Here is a 15,759-nt window from a genome sequence, read left to right as displayed (position 1 = left end):
CTTTGACAGCATGCTATCATGCCAAAAGCAATTTAAGTAATGTCAAAAAACAAAGCCATCTCTAAGCTGATTAAGCAAGTCACACAATACTTAGGAAAGAGAATTTCTCAGAATGTGTTTTTTTGAAAGCAATCCCTGAACATCTTATGTTCAGAACACAGTTGGGGCATTAAATAGTATTTTTGTACATAGCTGGTTTCTGAAATGGGCAGGATTTTACCTTCCCCAGTGAATTGCAGATCATAAATAAGTTTGGTTATAAAGGGCTCAAGAGGGAATCTTATTTCCTTATCTAAAATAAACCAAAATTTATTTCAAATGTCACTGTATATTCATACTTAATCATAATATGAATTTAAGATGATATTTCATGAATCAGACTACTAATATTGGAGATTTAAAGTAGGTTAATGCAAGTTTAAGGGATCAATTGAGTAATTATAATCCATGAATTAAGTTTGATTGGGAGAACAGTCAAATAACTGAAATATTCTTCATAGCCTCCTTATATAACAGTCAGAAAATTGTGGGTTCTTCATACACAGTATATTGTAAATCATCACTTGCTAACATCATTCTGATAGCTTCTCAAAGATCTGATCTTTTGATCTGACTGGGAAAACTATACCCACATAACTAGAAAAAAGTAATTTTACTTTCTCTGTATCTAAATGTGTTCTCTGTATCTAAATGCTTCTTTTTAATAGCAACTTTTTGTCTTCAACATAACAATATATTAAACAATTGACTTAAAACCATAAGTTCAAAGTTGTACTAAAAATAAATACATCACATGAAGATACGAGTAAAAAATATTTCTCACTGTAGGAAAGCCTGATTTTAAGGAAAGTAATGGAACAGTCAACACAGGCATCTACTTCTGAAGGGTTAAAGGATGAAAATATAATTAATGACTTTTTTATGTGTGTGTGTGTTTTTTTTTTTAATTACTTATGTTATACAAAGAATAGAATTATTAAATTAAATACTTGATTGATACAGTGCATTTTATCTTTCTTAAACCATTTAAGTCAGCAACATGTGGCACCCTAATTAAGAATTGGCATCATGGAAAATCAATTTAGCACATATTAAGTGGATGAAAATTAGATAATGATAATATCTCGAAGTGCAATGTGACTAAGGATTATCAGGAGGCAATAGAAGTGTTTCAAGTGGCTTAGCGTATACTTTTTCCACTCATTTCCAATAATTTATTATGTATCATTTACATATTTACAATACTACTGAATAACAGTTGATGAATAGTAGTCACAGTATTTTTAAGATGCTATAATCCTATAATGCATTTTGTAGGCCTGAATATCTTCATGTGCTTATCTGCCCACAGAAGCAATGTTTTTTTCCTCATACTCTTTCCAAAGAAAAAATCAACCATCAAAATTTCAAGCATATGATAGCGTATGTTAGATTTTGTATATGAATTAGTATTATGTGGGAGAACCTTATTTTTTATTATTCTGTACCTTATAGTTAGTAAACACTTATAATGGGTGTTTTGATTTTTAAAGACCAAGAGGAAAGAGTCCAGTATCACTAAAAAAAATGGAACATTAAAAGAGATTTCATGTGTAGGATGTGTTGGATCTGAAAGACTGGTATGCTTATGGTACAGGTTATAAAAGCACTGTTCAGAAAACAGTCTTCAATTCATTACTAGTTGGAAATGAGTTAATTTCTACTATTAACTGTGTTTTGTTGATAGGCAGCAAAAAAAAAAGATTTTGGCAAGATTCAGAATGCAGCCTTCAGAAGCACTGTACAGAGATCTATACAGTATTTATATAACCATACCAAACCACTATACAATTATAAATAGTTTGTTGATAATGTATACCCACACACGCACACACAGAGAAAATAAATAAAATGTGTTATTTTCAGTTAAAGTCATTAATCAACTGAAATCTCACTCGCAGAGTCCTCATGGAAATTTTTAACCATCATTTAAATTTTATAAGATAGACTGGATATCTCAGTTGGAAAATTCCATTCAATGTCTTGCTTTTGCTGTTTCACACTCAGAAAAAGAAGGAAAAGGCTGGGTTATGTTGGGGGCACAAGAAAAGAAAAGAGATCCGGGTGGAATTAGACTACTACACCAATATTAACGGTGAAATGGAAGTGAACAGAGAAGATAAAAAACAAACAACAAGAAAATCCTGTGGTAGCAAGAAGGACTTAAAGAATTTCAGAAAAAATCCTCTCACAAATACTGCCACCATTAACAAGCACACTGCTCTAAGCTTCCCAAGGACACACAAGTTAAAGGCTGAGAGAATGCATTAAAAATGTTAATAGTTTCCTATTATAAATTTTAAGGTGGTATAAATAAGCTCATGTTTATAGCTTTCTTAATTGGTTGTAATTCCAGAAAAAGATAATAGCTTTTATGCACATCTAATATTCTTCAATGATTCATCCATATTTTATTTGGTTTCCACAAAACCTTCAAAATCAGCACAGCAGAGAATGAATAATGTTTGGTGTTTTTTTGTTTGTTTGTTTGTTTGTTTTTGGTTTTGTTTTTGTTTTTTTGGTGATCTGTTGAGGTCAACTTGGAAAAACCCAAAATTTACTACAAGAATGTCCTGTGCCTGTTACAATTATGTATCATCAAAATTTACAACAGCTTTCAGACAGACAATGGGACACAAATAAAATACTTTTCCTGTTCATCACAAAAATAGTTGCCTAAAACAAAAAATTGGTGGTTCCAAACCGCTTGACAAATAAATGTCACTAACTGTATACCCTTTATTTCCTTGCACAATGGAAAATATCATGATTGTACGTGGTATGAAACCACTACAGTAAAACTTTCCCTATCCCGTCATTTTGGTAGCTTAGAGCTTAAGTGTTTAAGTTATACTTGAATAATTTCAAAATTATTCCTAAGCATTATTGAAACTTGTAATTTCATTTTCTGATTACTACATACTTTTACAATTAGCTACAGAAGATAAACACAGAAATGGTAGACTGATATTAGTATTCAGATTGGAAAGTTCTGGATGTGTGCTCAGGTGATGTCCACCATATTTTGTTGTACACAAAGATGTTTCTTTGTGTAGTGTTCCCCCTTGCACCTTTGTGTAACTTAAGAAACAGAAGCAGGGGAGCTTGGTGTGATACAATGGGAAAATGTTTATTATATAATCTAAGAGTGAATAGGAATGATTTTATCCCATTGCAATATTCTAGTATCTTGAACTTCAATTTGAGAAGAAGCTGAAAAGGTAATAGCCTTCCCTTTCCCTTTCTCTTTCCCTTTCCCTTTCCCCTTCCCCTTCCCTTTCCCTTCCCTTCTCTTCTCTTCCCTTCCCTTTTCTTTTTCTTTTCAAATATCACAACTAAGGGAAAAAAAAAAAACCAACAACAAACAAGAACAAAATGGAAGTGAAAAACATATTTTAGTGGTTCCTATCAAGGTACAAATTTTGGCATCCTACTACAAAGAATCATAGGGGTTAGTAGGGACCTCCAGAGATCACCTATTCCAACACCCTGCTAAAGCAGGCTCCCTAAAGTAGGCAACACAGGAAAGCACAGGTGTGTTTTGAATACCTCCAGAAAAGAAGTCTATCTAAGCAGCTTTTCCAGTGCTCTGTAATCCCTCAAGTAAAGAACTTTTTCTTCACATTCATATAGAAGTTCCTATGATCAAGTCTGTGCCGATCATCCCTTGTTCAGTCACTGCACACAACTGAGAAGCCTGGCTCCATCCACTCTACTTTCATCCTTCTATAAGCATTGCTAAGATCTCCACTGTCTTCTCTTTTCCAGGTTGAAGAGACTTGGGTCTCTCAGTCTTTCCTCTTAAGGGAGATGCTCCAGGCCCCTAATAATCTTTTTAGCCCTCTGCTGGACTCTCCCTAGGAGTTCCCTATCTTTTTTGAACTGAGGAGCCCAGAAAGGGAAACAATACTCCAGATGTGGCCTCATCATGGCACAATAGAGAGCAATTATCAACTCCCTTGACCTCCTGGACACACTCTTTTTAAAACCTTTTTTTTTTTTTTTTTTTTTTCTTTGCAGAGGTAATATTAACATTAGGGAAAAAGAAAAAGTGAATAAATTTAAGACTTTGGAAATGGCATGGAGAGTGCTGCAGATGATAGGAAAACTCCTGAAGTTTTATGTCCTCTTTGTTCTGTGAGGATAGTGATGCAAGTGCAGACATGCTGATACCATCCTATGACATCTAATCAGACCCAAATATACTCACTTCCTGTGGGAAATCATCCAATTATTTTTTTCTTTCAAAGGAGAAGACAAACAGATCAACAGGCATATCAAGAGATATTGGCTAAAACAAATTTAAATCTGTATCTGCAAGGAGTTTTATACTTCATTAATTTTTATATATTACGAATGATACTGCTAGTATAGTTGTAAAACATCTCTTTATTATGTGCTCTAAGTGTAATGATTTTGTTTTAAAGTTGTATGAATCCTTCCTTGTTTTTTGGCTCAAAGCTTGCTCTTTCTGAGGCATCCTTTGCGATAAGACTCTGACTTAGATGAGAGGTGGGTGTTGCCGTGTGGCAATCAACATCACTGAGTGGACAGTTTTACATTTGAAAGCATTTCTTTGGAGCTGCTTGCCTCCGGAAGAGAGTGCTCGGGAGTGGTTACTGGCGGAAGATCCGGCCTGTGATTGAATAGCCCCAGCTTGGTGTGGGAAAACTGGGGAATGATACCATCGTGCTCTGTGAAAAACAGGATACAGATGGACATCCCTGCTCCCTCTTAAATGCTGGCAAGGCCAGGAAGAAGATAACAAAGGACTTTCTGCTGAGATCCCAGAGCCAGTAGCTGCCACTCCAAGGAGAGCTGACTCAACCACTTTGGACTTATAAATAAGTTTGTACTGCCATCGTCGCCACGGTCACCATTGTCAACAGAACCCCCGACGACCCACCACTAATGAAGATCAATGACTGAACTACGAACCACGTTGGACCATGGTGGTGACTATCTCCCTCTTGCTTCCTATAAGGACTCCTTGCTTCTATTTCCTATCTTTTCTATCACCCTTCTCCCCTTCCCTATCTCCCTGAATGACTAGGATTTGTAATAAACTCGTCGGATCAACATTTGAACCGTTGTTTCTTAATCTCATTCTGGGTACACACACATCAAAGAACCTCCTCTCCCTCACATACATTGGAGTGAGACAAAAGTAAATAGTACTCTGCTTTCTAAAAGTTTTTTAACCACAAAAGGATTTGTTAGGGCACTATCAGGAAAAATAAAGAGTCCTTAAAAACTTCATACAAAATCTGCAAGCAAATTGTAAAGAAACTGCTGCTTTAAAATCTTGCTTGAAAGAGTACATCATTTCCTACTCAAAAAAGGATTGCTCACGGATATGCTTGCCTGGATGGGTCATCATAAAGGAGGAGGCACAAAGAAGCAGAGGACTGGTCTGTAATTAAACCTGTAATTAACACAAATGCCATGATTTCTTTTTTCCATGGTTACATATTACAGACTGAAACTGTGGGCAATGAAGGTCATTTGTACTGCTCTCCAAATTTAATTCCTTTTTAAAGCTATACTGTTAGTTAACATGATTTTCACTCACACTCAGCACATACTATATGGACTTATCTGTACAAACACCACATTTAATGTAGTTTATTAATCTTTGCTGTTAAAAATAATCACTGTGCAGTGTTCTATGAGATATGTTCAGAATTCACCAACGCTACAGATTTTAGGAAAATCATTTCCTACTAAGCATCATGAATTCTTCATGATTAAAATAAAATTGATTAATACTATACACTCAGAAAAGTGTTTTGATGCAGAATTAGCATGCAAGCACACACAATACATAATTAGGAGTCATTATATCTTTTTTTTAACCTAATTCAGAAATCCATATATTTACTAAGGAGTCTGAGTGGGTCTTATTTCTACATATAATATATATGTAACAAATAAATTCCATGAAAAAAACCTAGAAATTCTTCTTTGTATTATGAGATTTTATTATTATTATTATTTTTCAAATTACATAGAAATGTAAAGATGAATGATGATTTCATCTTTAATAATAATAACCTGCATTCATTTGAATTGCTAATAAAACAAGAGAGCATTGTAAAAAGACTGCTCTGGAGGATATGCTGACTTTGTAACAGGTGGAGATGTTTGCATGTCAAATCAATTTCAGTCAAAGTGTGAAATTAATGACTGTTTATGAGCTGAATGGATAAATCACACAGCTGGTGAAAGGACTTTGAAAGAATAAAGTATTGAAGAACTTTGAGGCAACTTTTTAGTGAAATAAATCATTTCTTTCCTGAGGATTTTGCTCAATGACTAAATGATAAAAAAAAAAAATCAGCCATTACTTAATATTTCCCAAAGATCTAACTTAAGGAACAAATCCAATATGAATTGCACTTCTAAGAGTATTTGGGATTCACTTTTAATGGTCCACATGAAATCATATAACATTAGGGATTACCTCCACTTGGCACTCTGTAATTAAAAAAGTGACGTGTAATAAATTCAAGAAATGTTACAGTGGAGGAAGAAATGATGTAGAAACTATTTAACAACCAAATATATCTACATATTTTTCATGGTAAAAAAAAAACTCAAAACAGATACAATAATAGAACCGTATCATAATAGGAATAATTACTTAGGAAACTGAAGTATAGGTATTAAGTAATCTGTATATTGATAAAATACTACAAATACTACAATACTACTTATTATTGAATAAACAAAATTTGAAAACATATAGTAAGCTTCTGCTAACAAAATGCTAACCAAGAGAAACAGAGATTTTAAAAGAGACAGAATGGAGCTATTGGAAATGTGTTTAAAAAAAAAAAAAAAAAAAAAAAAAGGTTTGTGCACCATTCTTTCTCTTCCCACCACACCACAACCTGGCTATGTGAGTGTTTTCATTCACAGCTGTTTTTAGACCAGCCACTGCTAAATAAAGCAAGAATGAGGGTGAGTCTGAGCACCGAATCTCCAAGCATCCATACTGCACAAGCTCTAGCATGCCTCCTGGTCATGCCTACCAGCATCCATTGTTCAGGGGACAGTAAAGACCAAGGACCAATCCCAGTATAATTGGACAACAGGACGGAGAAGACTGCACCAGGTTTTCATCCCTCTACTGTATTACAGTCATTTAGCACCACTTCACAGGTTTTATATCTTCAGGCATGCCTCATCATATCCCAAGGTGTTCAACATATATTCTCAATTTCACACTATGAAAACACGAATTGTGGCCTACAATGCAGCATGCAGTAACACACTGAAATAATCAACTCTCCCCACCCCAAGGCACATAGAAATTCACTCACACAATTTGTCTGTGGCTAAACAAGAACCCTCCATAGGAATGATGTTATGTGGATGTATCCTCAGGGTAAGAACATAGCCCTTGGCTAGCTTCTATTTAAAAAAATACAATTGCAGTCTCAGGTTTTGGGTTTTAGTAAGCTCCATATAATTTCCTCTGTCTCTTTAAAGAGGCAAATAAACAAACAAACAAACAATGTATTTCTGTTCCCTCTTCCACAATGGTTCCCCCGCTCTGTAAGCTGTAAGGCTCCTTCCAGCTCTCCCTGAGCCAGTCTGGGCCAGAAGTTCATCATAGAAAGGGATGCACAGTGATGCTGTTACCTGCCCTTTCTTACAGATCACATTTAAAACTACTAGCAAACAATGTATCAGTAGTTTCCTAGATCATTTCTAACAAAATTATCATGAAAGTCAGGGGCAATTCTTCTGATATTGCCATGTATTACTTACTGTATCATAATACAGATCTCTAGTGTTAAAAGTATATGCACTCTGTTTGACAGTTGTGGAATTATAAATATTATTGTGCTATGAATTAGTGTGCCCAGCAACAGAACAAGGGTCAATGGGCACAAACAATAACATAAGAAGTTCCATATGAACATGAGGAAAAACTTTAAATTGAGGGTGACAGAGCAGTGAAAAAGGGTGTCCAAAAAGGTTGTGGAGTCTCCTTCTCTGGAGATACTGAAAACTCATCTTTGCAACCTACTGTAGAGAACCTGATTTAGCAGGGGGTTGGATTAAAGACAAAAACATGAACTCATGTCCGTACTTATTTGTGTTCCAAATGCAAATACAAACAGTAGTGATACTAATTATGAGATTAATTGCCTAGACGATATAATAAAATGAGAATCTCAATTACAGAAGCTTCTACTGCTGCTTCCCAAAGCACTGCTATTATTTTAAATATTGATTTACTTACAATTGATCAAAGACATTTCTACACTGGAAATCTTCTTTAAACTGATACCTACCAAGACAAATAATTTTATTTGTACTTCAAATATCTCTTTAAAGAAGGTAAAACGTTTTTTAAAGTTGGAGACTTTTTTTTTTTTTTTTTATAGGGGTTGGACATTTTCATGAAAAAATAAAGAGAAAATCTCTTTTCTGTGAATAATACTTGGACTTTTTTCTATAAGCAGAGGGTGAGTGAGCATAGAGCTGTATAAACACATACACAAACATATGTACATATATACATGAATATTTGCATTTAGATAGATTCACTTTTAGTAAATAATGCAACCACTACATTGTTAAACTTCCAATTTGACATTGTTCTCTGATAATTAACTGAAAAAATATATATATTACTATTATTTTTTACAGGAGAATTGTTTTATCAGGTTCTGTAAGTAGCATTTTATCATGGCATTTAGGAATGGTCATCAACTGAAGTCGCAAGGTCTAGACTTATAAATTAGAGCACATCCTCCCTAGCATGTTAATCCTCCCTAGAGGATTTTTTCAAAGATTAACCTGCAGGTACAGAGGGTCATAAGGTAACTGAAGAAGAGCCCCTTCACAGGGATTTTAGGTAGCTTACTGAGATAAATCTGTAGTTTAAATTTATTATACTTTGTTAATTTTAACTGCCCTGGGTATCTCCTTGCAGACATAACTTCATATATATATTATTTTAAAAAGTAACTCCTATTACCAGGGACTGTTATCACTGTTTTATAGGCAGAAGCAACTTAAGGATATGTCTTTCATAGATAATAAAAATTAATGCAAGTTAAACTAATTTCTTTTTACACAGATGCTCAGTATGCATTTTGCAGTATGCAGTGTATTCCAATATGCATACAAAAGCAATGTAGAGTAAATTTTGAGGTGAGACAAGAACCAACAGCTTTCCAATTGTGGAGATATTTGATATTATTTTCAGAAATCATATGTGAATAATACTTCTACAGATGCAGAATATGAAAAACACACAGGTAATAGTGACTTTAAAAGAAATGCAAAAAGGGATACATAATGAACATTTTGGATAAGACATAAATGTCTTTTTTAATCTCAGCAAAACTAATAGATGAAATGCAGTTTAAATATTTATAAATGCATAAATAAGTCCATTCAAATTTTTAAAACTTGACACCACCAAGACTTAACTGTAAATAATGTTATGTGTATGTCACCTTTTTAGGGAAATTTGTCAAATGAACAAGTTTCTTTCACCAGCATGTCATGTGAAATAAGGTTTAATGATTTTTGATCTATCAATTTTTCCTGTATTGTTTCATAAAAAAAAATATTGTTATGACAAAATCATGCATATATACAGAGAAAGTCTTGTACGAGTCAAAGGCTGATTTTGCACAAGTTTATCGTCTGAATTGTAAAAGCAGTGTTTTACTCCTTTTTAAATTTCTTATAGTTTGTTTGTTTTTTTTTTAATATATATTTTTTCCCTATACTGCTCTATAAATTTTTGCTAAAAGGATGCTTCCCCCCCTTCCCCTTCATTGATAAGCTATCACCTTTATCAGCTGGTTCACAAATTCCTTCAGGAGCAAATGAAATGTTAGAATATAGTCTAAAGTGTGTCAGCTGTAACAACATTTAAGCAAAATCAATTGTTGCTGTGGATTGTTACTTAAAGTAATACAGACAGGAATTTAAATACATAAACATACTAATAAATTGTTAAAAATATTTCAAAAAAGTGAAAAGACTATCTTTATGTGTAATGTAACTGAACAGCTATGGCTGTGGAGCACACACTATGGCATTTTCTGTAATTAAAAACAAAACAAAACAGAAAAAAAACCAGTAAAGAGTAGAAGTCTAAAGTGGTAAAAAGCTACTGCAAATTTTCATTCGCATAAAGTGACAACGTTTTTTCGATGAAATTTTTTATCTGAACTGTATCAACTAAGACTAGGACTTATCTTCCAAAAAAAATTGGGCCCACACATTCATTATAGAGGAAAAAAAAAAAAAAAAAAAAAACCATGTAGTGTCTGGTTTAACCACAAAGTTGAGATTCAAAACACTGACTTTACATGTACATACAAATACATAAAGTTTACACATCTAGCTTACCAAATGAATAAACCACAGGAGACTCAGAGAAAGCTAAAAATGCAGAAACACTCAGTGCATTTGATTGTATGTATTAAATAAAACGTAATAGACAGTTTCCTGTATTTCTATCAACAAATTTCTATCAACATTTAATTATCATTTCAATATGATTGTTCCTTTTTAGATAATGTCAGCTTTATTTTTAGAATTTGTCCCTTCCCAGTCTTTTAAAAAAAAAGTTAGTAATGCTAATGTTTTAAAAAAATATGGCTATGGTAAACCTTTAATTAAATGTTAATTAAAATTTGGAAGTAATATTCAATAATACAAAAAATAATTACATACTCAATTATTAACCTGAATGAAAAGCTATATAACATTTTGCTTTTCTACAATACAGTAAAAATGTCTGAGCTATTTTATATATCATAGAATCATAGAATTACTCAGGTTGGAAAGGACCTCAAAGATCATGAAGTCCAACCGCAGCCTAACCATAGTACTCTCACTCTACCAACCCTCTGCTAAATTATATCTCTGAGCACCACATCCAAATAGTTCTTAAACACATCCAGGGACAGTGACTCAACCACCTCCCCGGGGAGCCTATTCCAGTGTTTAACCACCCTTTCTGTAAAGAAGTGTTTCCTAACATCCAACCTAAACTTACCTTGGGGCAAATTAAGGCCATTTCCCCTCGTCTTGTCACCTGTCACCAGTGAGAAGAGACCTACCCCGCTCTCACTGTAAACACCTTTCAGGTATTGGAAGAGAGTAATACGGTCTCCCCTCAGCCTCCTCTTCCCCAGACTAAACAGTCCCAGCTCCATCAGCCTCTCCTCATAGGGCTGATTTTCCAAGACCTTCACTAGCCTCGTTGCCCTTCTCTGGACCTGCTCCAGTACCTCCATGTCCTTCCTATACGGAGGTGCCCAAAACAACACAGTACTCGAGGTGAGGCCTCACCAGTGCCGAGTACAGGGGCAGGATGACTTCCCTAGTCATGCTCACCACACCATTGCTGATACAAGGCCATTGGCCTTCTTGGCCACCTGGGCACACTGCTGGCTCATATTCAGCCGACTGCCCAACAGTACACCAAGGTCCCTTTCCATCAGGCGACTTTCCAGCCACACCTCCCCAAGCCTGTAGGGTTGCCTGGAGTTGTTGTGACCAAAATGCAGGACCTGACACTTGACCCTATTGAATGACCCTCATACAGTTTACCCTGGCCCATCAGTCCAGTCCATCCAGGTCCCTCTGTAGTGCCCTTCTCCCCTCTGGCAGATCAACATTCCCTCCCAGCTTGGTGTCATCTGCAAACTTACTGAGGGTGCACTCAATCCCCTCATCAAGATCATCAATGAAGATGTTAAACAGAAGCAGCCCCAGCACTGAGCCTTGGGGGAGACCGCTCGTGACCGGCTGCCAACTGGATTCAACTCCATTGACCACAACTCTTTGGGCCCGGCCATCCAGCCAGTGCTTCACCCAGTGGAGCATACACCCATCCAGACCACGGACAGCCAGCTTCTCCATGAGAATGTTGTGGGTGACAGTGTCAAAGGCTTTACTGAAGTCCAGGTAGACCACATCGACAGCCTGACCCTCATCCACTAAGCGGGTCACCTTGTCATAGAATGAAATCAGGTTTGTCAGACAGGATCTACCATTGGTAAACCCATGCTGACTGGGCCTGATCCCCTGGTTGACCCTTAATTGGTCCATGATGGTTCCCAAGATTATCCGTTCCAAAATCTTCCCAGACACTGAGGTGAGACTGATAGATCTGCAGCTACCAGGATATCTTTCTGGCCCTTTTTGAAGATGGGTGTCACATTTGTCAGTTTCCAATCCACCAGGACATCCCCGGTTAGCCAGGACTGCCAAAAAGCAATGGAGAGTAGCTTGGCAACCACATCTGCCAACTCCCTCAGCACTCTAGGGTGCAATCCATCCGGCCCCATGGACTTGTAAGCATCCAGCTTTTGCAGCAGGTCCAAAACTATCTTGTCACGGATCATGAAGGGCTTATTCTGTTCCCCATCCCTATCTACCAGAGCAGGGGGGCTGTGTTCCCAGGGAGTAACAAGTCGTATTATGAAAGACTGACGCAAATAAGGCATTAAGTACCCCAGCCTTATCCCTGTCCTTGGTGACCAGGTTGCCCTTGGCATCCAACAAGGGATAGAGATTCTCCCTAGCCTTCCTCTTGCTGTTAATGTGTTTATATAAGTATTTACTGTTTTCCTTTGCTTTAGTGGCCAAGCTCAGTCCTAGCTGTGTTTTGGCTTTTCTAATTTTCTCCCTGCACAGCTTCACTACATACCTGTAATCCTCATAAGTAGCTTGCCCACTCTTCTAGAGACCATAAACTTTCCTTTTGTTCTTGAGATCCAGCCAAAGGTCTCTGTTCAGCCAGCCCGGCCTCCTTGCCATTTGGCTCGTCTTCCGTGACATGGGGATGGTCAGGTCCTGCACCTTTAGAACAGTTTCCTTAAAATATTCCCAGCCTTCATGGGCTCCCACGCTCTCCAAAACTACCTCCCAAGGGACTCTCTCAACCATGATCCTAAAGAGGTTGAAGTCTGCCCTCCAGAAGTCCAAGGTGGCAGTTCTGCTGACTCCCCTGCATGGTTCAACAAGGATAGAGAAATCTAGCATCTCCTGATCACTTTGCCCCAGATGGCCTCCAACCTTTACATCCCCCACCGGACCTTCTCTGTTGAAAAACAGCAGGTCTAGGATATTGCTTCCCCTCTTTGGCTCCCTCACCAGCTGTGTCAGGAAGTTATCTCCCACACACTCTAGGAACCTCCAGGACTGCTCCCTGTCAGCTATATTATAATTCCAGCAGATATCTGGAAGGTTGAAGTCCCCCACCAGAACAAGGGGGAGTGACCTAGAAACCTCACCCAACTGTTTATAAAGCCTCTCGTCCACCTCTTCATCCTGGGTGGGTGGCCTGTAGCAGACTCCCACAGTAACGTCAGTCTTCTTGGCCTTTGCTTTTATTCTGATCCATAAGTTCTCAACCCTATCATCACCATCATTAATTTCCACACATTCATAGTCTTTTTTAACATTTTAGAGCTACACCACCTCCTTTCCTACCCAGTCGGTCTCTTTTGAAAAGCCGGTAGCCCTCCATCACTGCACTCCAGCTGTGGGAGTAGTTCCACCACGTTTCCGAGATGGCAACTATATCATAACTTTCTGAACACACAATGGCCTCCAGCTCCTCTTGTTTATTACCCATGCTGCGTGCATTGGTGTAAAGGCACCTGAGCTTGGTCTCCTTGCGAGTGGCGGTAACCCTAATACCCTCCTCACCAGACTCAGGTGTTTCCACAGCCACCAACCTCATACCTGCCCCCATGTTCTTCCTACAAAGGGTTGAGTTGTCCTCCTCTTTCACCAAGGCACAAGACCATGGGGTCTTACAGGCACATCCCTCTTCTTCAAGCACAGGGATGTTACGCTCAGGCTCCATATTAGTAACGCCAGTTACACCCCCACCCCCCTTCATACTTAGTTTAAAGCTCTGTGTATGAACGTACCAAACTCCCACCTTAAGACCCCTCTTAACCAGTGGGAGAAGCCACACCTATCAGCTTCTCCCACCGGATCATGTATCATATTAAAAATATTCCATATAGGAATGGTATATTCCTATATGGAATATTTTTAATCATGATGTAAAAATACTTTCCACAAAAGCTTGACTAAAAGAATAATTTTCACTGGCTGAGCTAAAGCACAGAAATTCTCTCTCATTCACAGATATTATGTTACTGTTGCAGTGCACAATATTTTTTAACACAGAGGCAAACAGACTTTCAACTCTTGATAAGTCTTAGCTTGTTGAGTCTGTCACGGAAAAGATATGATCACAGATAGGCTAAATCAGCCAAACACAGCTGCTGTATGGAGAGGAAGAGAGAGGGAAGTTTCCCATTAACAGTCATTATTCCATATTAACTTTGACTTAGATCTGTGAAGATTCTCACTGATGCATGAAACTTCAGTTTTGTAATTACATCAGTAAATTCAGAGAAAACTAACTATACTTTTCAAATAGTACCTATAATAAAGAATTTCAAAGGTTAGCAGCATGCAACATTTTAGATTTTCCAAGCATAATAGAAATCTGTGTTGGCTTTTTTTTGTTGTTGTTGTTTGTATTGACCTTCAAGAAAAAGCATTAGCACACTAAATTCCATTTTTTCTTCAGAACCTTTTAAATTAATTTTATATGTCTCCATTATCAACAACAGAGACACCATCGAAAGTACAAATCTGTGATATGACTAAAAATATATTCAAAGATTTATTGCAATGTATGAAGAAAGTTACAGTTTAAAGTGGTTAATTTAGTTTGTACCTTGATAAACTGCTTTGAATCCTGGAGAGCCAATGCTGTCATCAGATTGTAAATGAAGCCACATCTGGTTGCTCATGCTTACAATAAGGTCAGGAACACTAGATCCAGTAAGTCTGCATGTAGGATAAATTAAAAAGTCAATTGTTGCAGCAAAAAATTAAAAATAAACAAACAAAGCAGGCTTTTAAAACATTAATATAATGCCTACGACTGTTCACAATATAGGAATCTTGTGTTTTGATTTTATTATTTTTTTAATAAGATTAGCTATTTTATATGTATGAGAATAATTTGAAGTCTTAGGAAAAAAATCATTAAATGAATACATTCAAAATAACAATTGTTAAACATTTTATAAAATTAGGAAATCCAAATATTTCAATAAGTAATTACCTAATAGATAAGCAAAGGACTGTACCAGATAAATTGTTTTCACATGTTTTGATTAGGTTTTTTTTTGTTTTTTTTTAAAGCAAAGGAAGCTGCCTTACAGTACATGCATACACAAGAACTTACTAGAACCTCATATACAACATATAATGTGTGATGGTGAATCACACATTAAAACTTCAGACTTTTACAGTGATAATCTGTGTACTTCTGTAACTCCGACATATAATCATAAAATGGTTTGAACTGAAAGGGACCTAAAAGACTACCTAGTTCCAATTCCCCTGCTGTGAGCAGGGACACCATCCCCTAGGCCATACTGCTGATGGCCCCAAACATCCTGGCCTTGAGCACTTCCAGGGATGGGGCATCCACAGCTTCTATAGGCAACTTGTTCCAGTGCTTCACCACCCTCACACTGGTAGACATCATAAAGCAAAAAGATGATTAATTTATTAATCAATAAAATCCTTGTGGATTACTTTTCTTTTCCCACAAAACTAGCAACAGGACTAGAGGGAAAGGCCTCAAGTTGTGCCAGAGGAGGTTCATGATGTATTTTAGGAAAAACTTATTCT

The 15,759-nt window shown here is 36.7% G+C and overlaps 1 protein-coding gene across 2 annotated transcripts in view; it reads right to left on the bottom strand.

Annotated features, from left to right (window-relative positions):
• The window catches only part of CSMD1 (CUB and Sushi multiple domains 1), a 1,033,500-nt gene that overhangs the window by 249,678 nt on the left and 768,063 nt on the right, over positions 1–15,759 (bottom strand). For both annotated transcript variants that reach the window (XM_015284920.4, XM_015284921.4), the window contains exon 12: positions 14,792–14,904. In XM_015284920.4, coding sequence (XP_015140406.2) covers positions 14,792–14,904 — 113 coding nt within the window. The remainder of the gene's footprint in view (positions 1–14,791; positions 14,905–15,759) is intronic.

The sequence above is a fragment of the Gallus gallus genome, chromosome 3, assembly GCF_016699485.2.
Source record: "Gallus gallus isolate bGalGal1 chromosome 3, bGalGal1.mat.broiler.GRCg7b, whole genome shotgun sequence".
Classification (NCBI taxonomy): Eukaryota; Metazoa; Chordata; class Aves; order Galliformes; family Phasianidae; genus Gallus; species Gallus gallus.
The sequence above is the reverse complement of the archived record's forward strand: the minus strand, read 5'-3'. Positions and strand labels throughout refer to the sequence as shown.